Source organism: Nipponia nippon, unplaced genomic scaffold (assembly GCF_047370975.1).
Source record: "Nipponia nippon isolate SJK-2023a ecotype South Korea unplaced genomic scaffold, ASM4737097v1 scaffold_7, whole genome shotgun sequence".
NCBI lineage: Eukaryota > Metazoa > Chordata > Aves > Pelecaniformes > Threskiornithidae > Nipponia > Nipponia nippon.
In genome coordinates, this window is record NW_028262391.1 from 17,781,172 (window position 1) to 17,796,831 (window position 15,660).

The 15,660-nt window shown below is 36.6% G+C and overlaps 1 protein-coding gene across 7 annotated transcripts in view; it reads right to left on the bottom strand.

Moving 5' to 3' along the window:
* Positions 1-253: 253 nt before the first annotated feature.
* The window catches only part of U2SURP (U2 snRNP associated SURP domain containing), a 46,619-nt gene continuing 31,212 nt past the window's right edge, over positions 254-15,660 (bottom strand). For 6 of the 7 annotated variants that reach the window (XM_087738565.1, XM_087738564.1, XM_087738562.1 and 3 more), the window contains 6 exons: positions 15,088-15,154; positions 13,936-14,098; positions 5,601-5,711; positions 3,008-3,126; positions 2,022-2,198; positions 254-766 (listed from right to left, as the gene is read on the bottom strand). In XM_087738565.1, the coding sequence (XP_087594691.1) occupies positions 628-766; positions 2,022-2,198; positions 3,008-3,126; positions 5,601-5,711; positions 13,936-14,098; positions 15,088-15,154 (776 nt within the window). In that variant the 3' untranslated portion in view covers positions 254-627. The remainder of the gene's footprint in view (positions 767-2,021; positions 2,199-3,007; positions 3,127-5,600; positions 5,712-13,935; positions 14,099-15,087; positions 15,155-15,660) is intronic. The other variant, XM_087738567.1, reaches the window with a different exon arrangement.

Here is a 15,660-nt window from a genome sequence, read left to right on the forward strand (position 1 = left end):
TAAAGATTATCATGGTAAGTACCAGCCTGTTCAACTGTTCTTACAGTAAAATATCATGGTAGGAAAGAAAACCCATCCACTGGATTCAAAAGGTGCTTTTATCTGGATAGTCAAACTAGTGAAAACAGGAACAGAGCTACCACTATAGTGAAAGATCTATGCACCATAGTATGTCTGAAATACGCAGTACTTCCAAACAAACTATGAATTCCTTTAGAGATCTGTATCACCAGTGGGGCAAGAAAACAACATCTTAATTTTCTGTTCAGATTTTATTTGAAATCTAATTCAAATTGTCAAAGCTACAAAAAGGGGGAACATTGGAGTTATTTCTGCTATGTCACAACATTCTAAAACAAAATATCACTACTGCCAGCAGATCAGTTACACACATTTCTGATGAAACTTCTAAACACAAAAATGTTTCTTTTGGGAAATAGTCACAATGAAGATATTTTGTACAATATAAAACAATGACAGGTCTACAGATGCTGATACTCATGAGTATACACGTGCATTCACAAAAAAAAAATCAGGAATGCTTTTTTGTTTTTAACAGACTGTTCAGGCACAAAAACAAAACTGCATTTCCAGTAAGTGACAGCATCATAAAAAATATTAACATTGTCAGTGTTTGCTTTTCTTTGACTTCTTGTGAGATCTGTGAGGAGAACGGGACTGAGACCTGGATTTTTTCCCTGACTTTTTAGGGGATCTGGATCGTGATCTTCTTGATCTTTTGGGTGTCCTGGAGCCAGATGGCGACCTGCAAAAAAAAAAAAATTATGTCAAATACTAATTGATAATACCAACTTTTTCTGCAGTTATTTGACATTCATTTATTGAGCTAAACAAGGTAGAAAATATTTTCTCTAGTAAGGGGAAGTAATAGAATGATATCTTGCTTTTGAGAAAAAGGTAATTTTTGCACAATACACAGTTTTTAATGTATTTTGGGCTTAACTCCAGTGCTTAGAACCCAAAAGAAAAATAACACCAACTAATGTCCTTAAACCAACACAAGGAATTCACAGCCTTCCACATATGTCTCAACCACCTTGGCTCTTGTATTAATAGCAGCCTATATCCATATAGAAAAGAACAGAAGTGAAAAATTATGTTGTGTTATGCTGAAATACTTTTGATTCTCATCAAACATGTTCAGTTTGTGACATAACCCCACAGAAAAAAAATGGACACTGAATAAACTTACTGTCATCTAACCCACACCTAATACATTAATCTGATACAATCTAAATTGAATGACTATCATATTAACTTTGAAAAAAAAAAATTTCAAAATACTTTTCTACTTCTGTTTGAATTCCTAAGTTATAGCACAAGAATATGATTACTGTAAATATATACTACAATTTTCTCAGCAGCATCAAAGGACTTTTCCTCAGCATGTCTGAGGAATCTCATATAAATATGATATTCTACACGTCTAAAAGAATAATAAAATCTCACCCCAAATATAACATTAACTAGAGGCAAATATTAATGTCAGTCTGGAGATGAGGAAATACCTACTTTGGAAACAGAAACCCATAAGCAGTATCTAATCTAGATTTTTTTTTTTTTTTTTTGCCATTAAAAAAAACCAACCATGGGAGAGGAGCTTCATGTAAGCAAATCATCAGTGAAAGACTGCATGCTCACTATAATTCCAGAAGTTCTATGGCCTACAGAAGATTTGTCCTTTGAAAATAAAAAGCTAATAAGGCAGCAAGATGCTTTGGTTTAAAGCAGTATTTCTCAAAATTATCAGTAAACAGATAAACAAGAACATAGAAGAAGTGAAGAGTCTTGAGCTATCAAGGCAGGACACGGTATACATTTCAGATGCCAAATGTCCAGAGATATTAACCAGGAACATGCAGTATAGTCCATTAGGAGAGAAAATACTTGTGTATCAAATGTGCTCTGCTAAAAACCACACAAACAAAAAAAACCACAACCAAAACGCACCTATGTACTTAACTTTCCTACAACCTGAAATAGAGAAGATACCAGCTTACCTTTTGGCTTTTTTACTGACGTCTCTGGGAGAATCTTTATGTGATGACCGAGAACGTGAACTCTCTTTGTGGGACCGTTCAGAGCGCTCTGAGCGTTCCGATTTTGGTGACGGAGATTTTGCTCGTCTACTACCACTGCTGCGAGATGGGCTAGGTGAAGCACTGTGTCGTCTTTTCCTTTGTAAAGAAAGCAAATACAGTTACATACATACACGAGCAGATACACACAGAGAAGTGAAAATGTATATTAAGAAAATGGATTCCTTTCTGTAGATATTTTCTTTTGCCAATGTAACATTAGATCCTTTTAAGTAATTAAAAGTAGTAGGCTTTTTATTACTTTAAAAAAAATATCAAGTTCAACATGCGCACCAGATTTTCTATTAAGGCCTGTGACTCATCTTTGTTTACTGCCGTGTCATTCTGTCATAGTTTCCTGAAAAGCAAGGCATTTTACCATATCTACACTTAATAATATGGAAGAGTTTGGCTATACAAGTATCAGAAGATCAGAGTGTACAATCAATTACCTTAAAAACTAGCTGTTTTGAAGAATTTTCACTGAGATGAATAACATTTAAACCACCGCGAATAATTCAGTACAGTATGACTTCAGTACAGTTTTCTGACTAATACACTGCAGTCAAATTTACTGCTAAAAGAGAGTGAAATATACCCTGTTTTCAACCGGTCATTATTTTACTATGTTTCCTCAGGGCCTAAAGGAGCCAAAATATGATTCTATTCAAAAGGGTATGTCACTTGTGGCAGGATAAAAATGACAATTCCTTTAAAATTCTGAAACATGTTTTAACATCCAAAGTGCATATTTTTGTTGTTGGGTGTTTTTTTAGTTTGGGTGGTTTTGTGTTTTTCTTTTAAAATAAGATGCATGATACAACGTAATTTCAAGGCTGCCATTGTATACAAAGGGACGAACTGTGAGGTTTTTCCTCCCATTCACTCTACTCCAAGGAAAGCCATACCTCTCTTTTCTTGTTGGTGTACATTCCTCCTTTTCCTTCTTATCTTTGGACCTGGATTCAGATTTTTCCTTGTCCTTTTTGTCTCTGTCCCGTTCTCTTTCCAACTCTTTTTCTTTTTCCTAAATTATCAGAAGCATTCATGATTTCAGATGAGGTGTGACTAATTATTAAGTAAAAACAATCAAGCTAATCACAAACACCATAAGAGCATTGAGCACTGAAGGAACACAGCACATAATCTGAGAAGGAACTAATGGTCACACCATACCCGCTCTCCAAATCTTTACTACTGCTTTGTACACAGCAGGAATATTTCATGTTTTTGTCAGTGTTTGTGTTACAAGAAAGATGTCACCCTATGTGAGAAAGTCTGAGTATCTAATTGGAAATGAGTAGTCTTCAATTTTACAAATTTCAGGGAAACGTTACAGCTGTAAGAAATTTTCTAAACCAAATTAAACATGAAAGAATACCAGGAACCTCTTTCTACTTAAAACATATGCATTCATCTTCATTAATCCAGATTGAAAATTGAGATAATCTCATAACTACAAGACATTTAAAGACAAAACAAAAATACAAACAGGATTCTGCAGTAACATCTACTCTGTCAAAAAAACCCACAAAGATGGTCCATTTCTATATCCCAACAGGACCATTTTCAAAGAAAATATATGCCCTGTGCACACCTCATTTGTCTGTCAAATAGTTCAAAAATTAATCATACAAAAGTAAACCTAAACCATCAGCAAGTCTGAACACAGAGACCAAGAGATGTGCTTCTTTCAGTACTAGCATAAAAAAAATTCCTTCCATGGCAAAAAATAAACAGATATTCCCTGCATACCCCATAAAGACGACAAAGAAGGGGTGATTTAGCTAAATGAAAGAAAGGGGCGGGGGACGGAGGGAGGGGAGATAACAACACAAGTGCAGGAAATACCAGGACAGCCCTACTAATCTAGTCTCACATTTTCTTTACATGGAAGACTTAGCAGAAAAATTTTAAAGTGTCCCTTATCATTATACCAACTATTGTAAACTATTGTTAGATTCCACTAAAATCAGTGGGCTCTTATGATGTGCCTAGCTTATTTGATGGCATAACTAATTATTTCATCTTGATCAATGGGAATAAACAGTATTTTAAATAGCTGTAAGTTCCTATTCTCTTAATGATATACAATACTCCTAGGAAATTTACTCTTGGAAAGCTTATTCTATAGTAAATTAGACAAAAAACAATGACCAACCACCAAGTTCATGGGAAATGCAATCAGAACCAATATTACATTATTATTACACAAACTAACTTTATTATGGCATTAAAACAAAAGATAGTTATTCCCTTAACAACGGGGTTATTATTGTTTTAAGAATACCTGTTAAAATTATCATTAAATATTCTTAACTAAATATTACCTTCATCATTGAAAGTGAAAGTGAGATAGTTATTAAAAATCAAAAATACTGCAAGCTCATTGAACTAATTCAACACAAGGAATCTAACAAAGTTTTCAGGATTACGATTTCTGCTTTTTAAGCTACTGTCTCACTAAACATTCTGTGCTTACTGTACAAATCACTTCTTTCTCCAATTACAGAAAACACTGAGGAAGTGGGAAGTTTTAGGATACAACTACATTTAAAAGGAAAGTTACTTATAAAAATTGAAGTCTTAACTGCTAACATCAACCTCCAAATGTGCAAATCTCCTTCAGGGATCAGCTTTCTTAATTTTTACAAGTTTCTTCCTTCGAGGTACTGTGCAAAATTACTTTGGTGCTCAATATCTGACTAATTCACTAAATAATGCAAAGAACAAGTGACAGACAAACACCTGGTGAAAACTGCCTATTTGTACTTAGCTTCCAAGAAACTGCATGGGTACCTAATTTCATCATTGATCTGTCAGGCTGTGAAACCAGATTAGAGAAGCAACTGCCACCTACACTCTCTCACTAAACGCGTTGTCCAAACAGGTTACACGTTTTTTCGATGTGTTTCAAAGATTCAAGATCACATGACATCACATACATGATGCTAATTTTTAAAGCTGCTCTGACTTCATAGTCCAGAGAGGACTACTAAAAATGATAATGGTATAGAATTATTCACTTCTGGGTGACGGTATGAGCTGGAGTTATCCAGGAAATCTTAGACACTGGAGAATCAGAAGCACATATGCTGCTTAATACTATTCTTTTTCTTCCTTTGGAAGCCTTTAGCACAACGGATCAATTATTAAAAGCAAAATGAAAAGCCTGATGAACATCTTCAGTTGACAGCTCTCCCTTTCCTTTCCCACACCTAACAGTTTGCTTTATGTAGTAGATCCAGAAGTGACCTCTTTAAGAGTTCAATACATTCTAATGATGCCCATCTGTACAGTGTGAAATACTATATTATTTTGATTAAAAAGAGAGGTTGTGTCTACTCTGCAGAAGGCACTTGGACTTAAACATGCAGTTTGACATTACAGAAGAATTTTAACGAGAACCATGTGTTGTTATACTTAATGCCACCTTACAGTTGATAAACTCAATAAAAGCCTATCACAGAATCAGAGCCAAACATAAAGAACATTTCTTACCCTCTGGAGCAGCTTGTCTCTATAGTGTTCAACCTGTTCCTGAAAACTCTGGCCTGGTTTCTTGGGTCTTTTCCCAGACTCTAACTCATCCTGAAACTTCATCACCTTAAGCTGTGAAAATAATACTGACCATTAGGTTATTGGGCTTATTATTATCCAGTTAGGCAGGTGGCTGAAAATGAAATTTCCGTGATTTATAATCTGTGTTCTTCAGTCTTTCTATACAAGTTTGTGCACAAAAAGATACTAACTTTATTTAAACTGGATCAAAGCAACAAAACCGCACACTCATCTGCAGGCACCTGCAGTTGTTTACAGACATGTTAAGAACTAAAAATAAAGGGATTTTTTTTTCTGTTATTCTACTAAATTCTGTTCCCATCATTAGAATACTGCACCCTTATATTTCTTAGATCAATTTTTTTTCTTTCAAAATGAGATCATTTACTGCAGGTGTCTTAATATATTGTGTCAACTTCTCTTGTCTACTCCAAGTTTTCCTTCAGAAACTGCCTTTTTCCCATTTAACCCTAAATATTAAAATCAAATGATTGACATAATTAGGACATAAACCAAATGCATCTCCTCTTCAGGGCTGTTTGCACTGAGCAGCTGATTTGAAAGAAGTGATTTTTACTAACATAATACTCTTTCACGTGCTATCAAGCTTAACAACAAAATTCAGTTCACTAGTGCTGCTAAATTTAACACTAAATTTACTGTGATAATATCCCCAACTGAGTCACAGAGTTAAGCAAGTGTCAGAATTTTTCCATGTGGATTTTTTTTTCCCCCCCCTAGATACACTAAAACCTTTCTCCAAGTTGATTCACATCATGAAACTTTACATCTCTCATCATTTGTCAATTCTTTATTCTTACTGACATGGCCTTTTACAAATAATCATTCAATTTTTTTTGGATAAGGAGGTGCCTCTTTTTGGGGGGTGGGGGGGGTGGGAGGAGCTGGGTAATAAGTCCCATTGTATTTGTCAGCCCTCTTCCAAATGTTTATGCTCTGACCCTCCTGCATTTCCTGTTTCAATACCAACCTGCACGGTCATATATATGAGTAGATTTTTCCAGTACTTGAGGTTTCATTTTTAGTAAAGATACAAAATATTTTTCTCTTTAGAAATATTTAACTCTTCCACACTGAAAATGCACAAAGGAAAAGACTTTGCAACTGTGTCCGTTTTGATTATCTGAAAGGATTCTTATTCTCCAGGTCCTCAATTCCCTAATACGAAGTAGGCACAAAATCAAACCCTAAAGTTTTTACTTCCCTCTCAAAAGCAGCAGGCCAGACTGGATATGAAGATACCATGTATTCTAATCCACCCTTCCAATTACTGACTGAGCAGAAAGGAAAGGTATCATAAAAAACAAACTAGTCACAAGAACAAATATGTTAAGAAACGTAAAAGCTAGGCAAGGATAGCACCACTTTGAGCAGGATCCCCTTCAGTTACAGAGCTTATGTCAACAACATATTTTTTGTTTTAGTCTCAAACACGATGGAGCAATGCGTTTGGGGGCAGGGGAAGCAGCATTGCTATCTCGTACCACAGTAAGTTTCTGACAAATGTTCTGCTTACCTCCCTCATTTACAGAGCATGCTCTACAGTTGAGCATTTTTCATTTTTGCTTACAATTTAGGCAATTAAATAGTCAGCAGCCAATGGAAAACTGACATCGTCATTTGTCACATACCACCCCACCTTCCATAAAGGCAATTTTTCTTCTGCCCCCCTTTCAAATGCAGAAGTTTCAAAAGCAGGAATACCGCTTGGAACCATATATTCAGTGTCACCCTGTACCGCCTGTGGCGGTAAGAAATCAAGATTGCATTCTCTACCATCATGTAAACTCCAAGGCCATTAGTTGCTTAGCACATTCAGTACTAACTAGAAGGAGTACAGAGGAGGCTTAACTGGTCCAGAAGGCCTCTTGGGCTGTCATGGTATGAACATGCCCCTAAGACTTCTACTTTATTTTCCCAACTAAATCACCCAGATAATTAAAAAAAAAAAAACCAAACCAACAAAACCAAACAAACCAAAAAACCAAAACAAAAACCCCAAAACAAACAACAAAACCCCATCCTCACAAGATTTTATTTCTTTACATTTTTAGCCAACAAAGCTGTGACACTAACTCTGTTTGACCATATTTTGAAAGCAAGGAATCATAAGTCTATAGCCTAAAGTAACCTGAAATGAAGGAAAACTAGGAAAAAAACAGGCATTTAATAAGCTAATATAGATTTAATAAGCTAATCTGGATGCAAAGAAATGCTGAACTTCTAGCAGCCTGTCTTACATGCATGTGATACAACCCACTGCTGGCATGAAATTTAAAATGCCAAGAGGAACTATTTGCATGTAACTTTTCCAATAACTGTGGGCAGAGGCGGGGGGGGCGGGGGGGGGAAGGTGGTTATTAGCAGGTGCCTAGAGGAAAAATAGGAAAAATAGGAAAAGCCTACACAATAACCACTGACTCAACACCTCCCCAAACTCCAACTATGTTAAGATCATATGGTTTCTTGAGACAGCTGTGGTCTTTTACAGACCAATTGTCAATGGATCTCTCTTCTGCATACTTGCTGTATCTCCCTTTGAACCCATGTAAACCAACTCCTTTTAGAAAGATGCTGTGGGTAGACAAAATCAGCTCTAGTACATCCCCTGGAAGAGAAGACTAAGTGTTACCAAATGCTGAGACAATATCAACAGCTCACTACAGAAAGATCGTTCTCTTCCACCTTCCTTCTCCACTGCTGTACTCCAAGCAAAGGGCTCCTCTTCCACCCCAGGTCTTGCAGCAGCTACAGTGCTTGGCTGAGCCTTCCATAAGCCAGATCAATTCACTCATCCAACAGAAGCCCACCCCTCACCCTCAATTTTTTTTTTTTTCCCCTCTGCATTAGTGAGATGTATTGGCTCAGGGGAAGAATGAGCACGTGCCAGAGCTCACAGGTAGGATCAGGACATTCCCTTTCAGCAGAGGTGAGCAGTTAGATCAGCTCAGCTCATCCTACATCTTCAGGTATAACAGCTTTTGCTACTTGCTCTAACACACCACCACTGTAACTATGTTTTAAAAGAAAAGGAATTACTTGGGTTCCAAAGTCCAGAAAGGAATTCTCTAGAGAATTGTACCGCTCAGAATTACTATATAAAACTTACACGTTTGGTTATCTCCCTTCACCATTTCACTATTCATAGCATATTGGCCATAGTGAACACTCTTATTGATCTCCATGTAGAGTATATGATGCTTATACTCCTATCATACAGTTCCAGATACCCCCCAGGAGAAAGAGATCCTTAAAACTTAGGCTTAAACCCGTTTAAGCATCTAATCGATGAATTTTGTAAGCATTCCACTTTGTAAACTTGCATTTAGAAAGAACTAATATATTCTCACTGAATTGGTTATTCTTTAACTATTCTCATCCAACAGACAAAAACTATTAAGCCTGTTGATCCTTAGGAGTAGATACATTGACTTTATCTAGACTATCTCTGTAGTCAGTAATACGCATGGTAATGTGGAAGGGGAAAGTTTTTCAAAACCCTGTGCCAAAACTTTGTAATACTAATTTCTTAGACACAGCAGTCTCCCACAGCAGAGAGTTCAGAGGTTTTCAGAGACTGCAATGCAGAAGTGTCAAATATCGGAGCTCCCGTGAGCAATCTCTACTAAATGCTCCAATGCAGGGATCATATTTCTCACTAACCATGAGGAGGTCTCTCTCCTAAGTTCAAGACGAGCAGCTCCACAGCATGCCTCTTGTCTATTGGTTCTCATCTCGAAATTTCCCCCCTCTCTCCTCAAACTCATTTGAGGAGAGTTTAAAAGATTCAGCCTTTCCTAGAAGTTGAGGCCTTGACTGCAGACTAACCAGTAAGCTAGCAAGTTACAGAAAAAGGCAACATCTTGCTACCACAGTTCAGGGAAACCACAAACTGATGCAAACTGAAGCCCTGCCCATAGTTTTTTGCGTTCTGACACAAACAGGTGTGCTGTGGGTAGCCTCCCTTGCTTAAAATGAATCTATTTTCAAAAACTGTTCTTGGATTTCTAATTCTCTGCTGATACTGTCTGAGTCCATACGCAGTAGTCTTCGGCGGGCGGGGGGTGGGGGGGAAAGGCTTGTTCACAAGAAGTTATTCCACAGTTCCACAGCCTCAGAACTTAAGTAGCCAGGTTCAAATGCAACTTACTTGAGGTAAATTATCTGCATACTACATACTGGGATTAACTAGGAAGTTAATCACCAGACGCTTTATGAAAGATAAGAATTCTTGCTTGATACGTAATTGCACTCAAATCTAGACTGATTACAGACAGGACAGACATCCAAGCAGACCAAAGTGGATTTTGGTTTTGGGTTGTTTTTTTTTTTTTTCCCTTAAAACAGACTCGCCCCAACAATGGCTGCAACGAGTCCTAGACTTTGCCAGAAGCAAAACAAAATATTTCTTTGAAAGCTTGAGTTTTCCAGCAAGTCTATGAGCAGGGGAATTTCTGCAGCTACATCATCATCAACAACAGATGACAGCAATACTGATGTACACACGTGAAATACTTCTTCAGCCACAACAGGCCTCCAGCATGCTCAATCACACTCACAGGATACCATGTGTCCTGAAGCTAAGCAATTCCCTGCGTTTGTCTTCGTGTAGAACAGAAGTAGATTCAAAGATTTAAAATAGACCAGAATCTGCTGAATTAAGATAGTCATTATCTTCTAAGGAACAACCAATAGTGAAACTATTGGTCAAGCAAGAGCCAATTTGTCTCACCTGTTGTTATTATTAAGCCACAATGAGTAAGATATTTAATTGGGTATCTTTTTGCCATTTTGCAATAGCCTCAAATGAGCTAGGTACAGACACCTCCACAGACTGTAAAGACCAAAGGGTTATGTTGTTCTAGCAATGATTACAAGCCTCAGATAGCTCCTATGACTTGACGAACAAATACACAAAAGTGAGTGTTCTGCATACTAAGCATCATAATTCAGAGAGAGAAATAATGGAAACTGTGTGGAATACTAAGCATCATAATTCAGAGAGAGAAATAATGGAAACTGTGTGGAATACTAAGCATCATAATTCAGAGAGAGAAATAATGGAAACTGTGTGGAACTTCAGTTTCTTGACAAAGGTATACAGGGCCTTGAAATCCAGAACAGGCCTCAGGTACAATCTGCTCTTGTGGACAACGCTTAATCTATTCTTATTTTGTGCTGTAGTTATTCTCCTTTGAAGACTGAATACTACACTAAAGGAAGTTTGATTTTTGTCTGATACAGCAATTCGTATCAAGAAAGCAAGGAGAATAACCTCCTTTGTGACGTGCAGGTAAAACTTCTTTGGCTCTTGGTAGAAAAAATAAATTGCACCTCAAATACCATGACACATTTGGGGGGGGGGGGGGGGGGGATAAATCTCTGTTTATGCACTGGGCGGGGGGGGTACTGACAGAGCACAGACACAGGACGGTGTAACAGAATCCAATCCTGCATCTCCTGGAGCTCAGTGGTACGTAGCAGAAAGGCTGAACAGGAAGACTGAAGACCATTAGTCTTCTACCTCTGATTAAGCAATCAAACACCACTTTGAGGTCTCAGGTGACTAACACAAAGGTGAGTAAAGGCAGCTACTAAAGAGAACAAATCTCCTGTTTGACCCTTTTGGAAGCACTGATACGTCTGGATTTGTGAAGAGCCTGCCTTTCCGCTGCAGATGAAGGCACTGCAGTGCAGGCACTGTGCTTTTTTGGGGTAGGATTATAAAATCTTGTACAGCAAGATGGAGACAGAAGTAAGGTTCCTTAGAGAAAGGTCCAAGGAGGACAATGCTTCATTTTGTCTGTGAGTTTTTGTATGCTCTGAGGAAACAGGCTTAATGAACAATTTAAGCAACGTAAAATTCCCGTTTTTCTAACACTTCACAGCACTGAGGTCTCTTTACAAAGAGGAATACACCTTTCTTTTATATGCCCCTGGGGTGTGGAAAGAGAGGGACACACACATGCACAGAACCATAAAGACCATTCTGAAATTTGAGTTACAACATAAAGCAGAGTGCCAATCTTTCCACACTTGAAAAAACAGTAAGGAAATTACTGTTCGTTGGTGTTACAAAAAAGTCTCTGCTCTTGCTAAGTTCTAGAAAGAAGTCACACTTCAGCAAGGTTAATAGCGGTATGGGGGAAGGCAAATAAAGGGTTAATAACTTGCCATCCGTGATGGCACCGGTCTGATGGCTGTGGCCAAAGCTTGTTTCTTACTGCACTTCCCCTCCCAGCTGACAAACTTAATTTACTAACTGTGCCAAGAGAAAGAATTGTTTTTTGTATTCATATATTTCCAAGAAAATGTATGAAAAAATGTGTTTCTGCTTCCCTGGTAGTCACTGTGAAAGCTGCTAGAGGATCGGACTTTGCCTTTTTTTTTTTTTTTTTTTTGCTAAAGATTTTACACAACATTTTTAACAGTGTATATTAGATGACATAATTGTTAAAGCTGGTAATTGAGGGTTTTTTTCCCCTCACTTTCTCCCCTCAAATTTAATAATGATGCGTTCTTTGGCAGGGACTGCGTACATACTAAGAAGAAACTTTGATTGTGAATGCTTTAAAGTAGTACAGGGAGTACTTTCCTGTCAATGACAAACTTGAGGAGAAATTCTAAAATTTAAGTATTTCTACATAGTGTCTGAAATGTTCCAAAAATGAAAAAAAAAATTACAAGCCTTTTCTGGCTATTCCAAAAGTCTGAAACTGAGATGGTAATTTACTTCCCACAAAGAATAAAGATGGCAACATGCATTTGAAAACCTCAAATATTTACCACCTAAAACTGTTACAGACAGGATACACTGACGGAAGAACTTACAACACTTGTGCAGTGTAAAATTGACAATGGTTAAAGTGAATCACTTCCTAATCTGCCTGCACAACTGCCAAGATAACATCTATAAAACAGATAATCTAAACCGAGCCCTTTCCATAACCACTTCATTTTGCTGTTATAATGATTGTAAACTAGTTTCACTTGTACTTTGGTTAGTCTAACATCATATATTTTCTACAGAACTACTGCCACCATGAGTCAAGTCAGGTATAAATCCCATTTAGCTTTTCTCAGATTCAGAATTTACTCACTTCAAATGGCTATGCATCATGAACTTTCAAACTGCTATGCAAACCAAGAGGTTTCTAAGTGCTGAGTTATAGTCCATTAATTTTAATAATCTGAATTATTCAACAGAAGCATATTTGGGAGAAACAACAGTTGTGACATTTTACAATATTATTGCTTGTACATCTTAAAAGATTATTATGTGGCTTTGCTAATGTCTGATTTTAGCCAACAAGTACATTATAGCATAAATAGGTAGGCAGCCACAATTCCACCATCAAAATATTACCCAAATTATAATCTGTCACTTGGAGATGCTACAACTGCAACAAGTAGTTTAGCACCTTCTTAACATCATTTTAATGCACTGAACAGAAGGTACGAGAATTTCAGTATTCAGTGTATCATGGGTTTTAATACTGAATACAAATTGGAAATTCGCATGCAATTTTAAACCTGTTTTTGCATGGCGCTGTATGACAGAAAGGCTTCACTGCTAGACAAAGCTCATGCTAAATTCAAGTTCTAGTTACCTTCTCAGCCAACCACAAGCTCAGAAGCCAGCATGAAGATATAAGAATCTGTGCTCAACCTCAACAGCTATACTAACACCTATGCCTGGAGAAAGGATAAAAGAATGAGTGAGCCCTATAAACCGCATGTAGGTCTTCAATTAAAATGCCCCATTTCCAGGACCACCTGGTTTATTTGCATCTACTTCTTTGCTTGATGGCTGACAGTGAAAAGAGCAACTTTTAAATGCAATAAAATACAGACACTTCAAGGCAAGAGACAGAGAGAACAAGAAAGGCATAGGACTAAGGCCACATCCAAAAGTCACTCCCATTTGCCAAGAGGAGGAAAGTGCAGAGGAACCCAAGCAATCTAAGGCTACCAGTGGCACTGAAAAAGAACACTGGAAAAGAAGAGTAATTCTCAACATGCAATATCCCCTGACTCAATTTTTCATTTTTTTCCTGCATTATTTTGAAAGCCAGAACAAGGCAAGGCAACGCTGTAAACAAGCATACCTTTATAAAAACATACTGGACTAAAAAAACCACTATATAATAGGACTATAATTATTTCAGTAAAAATAACTCCCTATTATATGTTGAGAACTCGGTGTGGGGAGGATTGGAAAGGTACAGAAGGGTGGCACAAAACACATGCTGACCTCTATCTCTCGGAGTTTGGCACGCTTTTCTTCACTCATTTCTGAATATTTGACTGAAGACTTGGATTCAGGCATTTCTTCTTTAATAGGATTGGAATACATGTGTTGCTCTTCTGACTTAGAACTCTGAGTGTCTTCCTCATCTTCACTTTCTTCTTCTTGACTTTACAGAAAACATACAGAATTAACCGATACATATATTTAAGACAATTATCTGTTACAAAATTTACTATCTCTACTTAGTTTGTATTATTAGTTACTAGTTTTGAAATCTGTTAAGATTATGTTATGTAAAAGTCTGCCGCTACAAAACAGTCTCCATCTGTGAGATAGATATGTTAATATTTTCATTTAATTAAATCGTTAGTTTTTATTACTCAGATGATTTACACTTTTCATATAAACAGAGGGCAGAAGAATTCTTGAAATTTAATCACCAAATACATATCTAACTCAGCTACAAAACAAGTCCACTACCTCAAGAAAATGTCTTCAAGTGCTCTAATCGTGCTTTTCAGATATAATAAGTTTTATAAAAGAAAAAAATTTACTACACTTTTCCTTTTTGGAGACAAACCAGAGACATGGCAGATATTAAAAATTATATTCCCAGACTGGCCACTAGAGTGCTGCAGGACTACATGCAATGCAGTAAGATATTTAAAGCATTACTAATAGATGCTTTCAATTGCCTGAAGACCAAAGTAAAAGACTCAAAACCAATAGATGGCATGGAGTCTATTAGCATCCAAAGAAACATATACATCAGAACATTATTCACTGTGTTTGTCTCAAAAGCAAAAGGCAGAGGTTAAGATACATTCGTACATATCTGACATCAAGATTTCCAAACTGTAAAATACTACCTTAGTTCTTACTATTTGACATTAAGTTATCAAATCACTATCAATTTAAAGATTATGGTTAACAACTCTACCAAAAGGTGTAATTTATCATGTTAGAAAAACATTATGGGGGCTGAAAGCATTCTCCACTAAAATCCTGATTTTTCTCCATTTTCTTATTTTCCCACTTTCAAAATTCCATTTTTGTTCTGCTCTTGTAATACAAAATCTTATAGGGAGTTCCAAAGACACTCAACCTTAGAGGCAGAAAATTAATATGTTTTCATCAGAATGAGAAAATATTTACTTTTGAATTTCTTCCTCCTCAGATTCTTCGTGTTGGTCAAAAAGCTCCCACTTAGAAGTTGTAACAGCTAGAAGAGACAATAAGATAATTTTAATGACAGAAAAAGCTATCGCTTAATCTGAAAATTAGTATTTGTAGATATAATAAAAATTACAATGTGATAAAATTTACCAGCACCTAGCACTTAACACAGACTATTTCATAGAAATACTCAAAACTGCACATTATCAGAATATTCACTATTTACAGAGCCATTCACTTACATCACATATTATGTTTCAGTAAATCCTTCAAAAGCAGCCAAGTATTTGTCAGTTTGTAAAAATCTTACTGCCAACCACATATCCAGATTTTTTTTTTTCAACATTTATTCTTAATGAACTAGAAATTATTTTTAAAGGTTGGTAGATTACTGAAGTAGAACAACAAAGATAAAATACACTATTTTCTTCACTGAAGTTATAACCAAAAAAAGAAGTTACAATTGAAAATCCTACTGTATTACCACAGAAAGCATATTACCACTTTCAAACAGATCAGTTGAAAATAATCATGAAATAGGTAAGTGACATT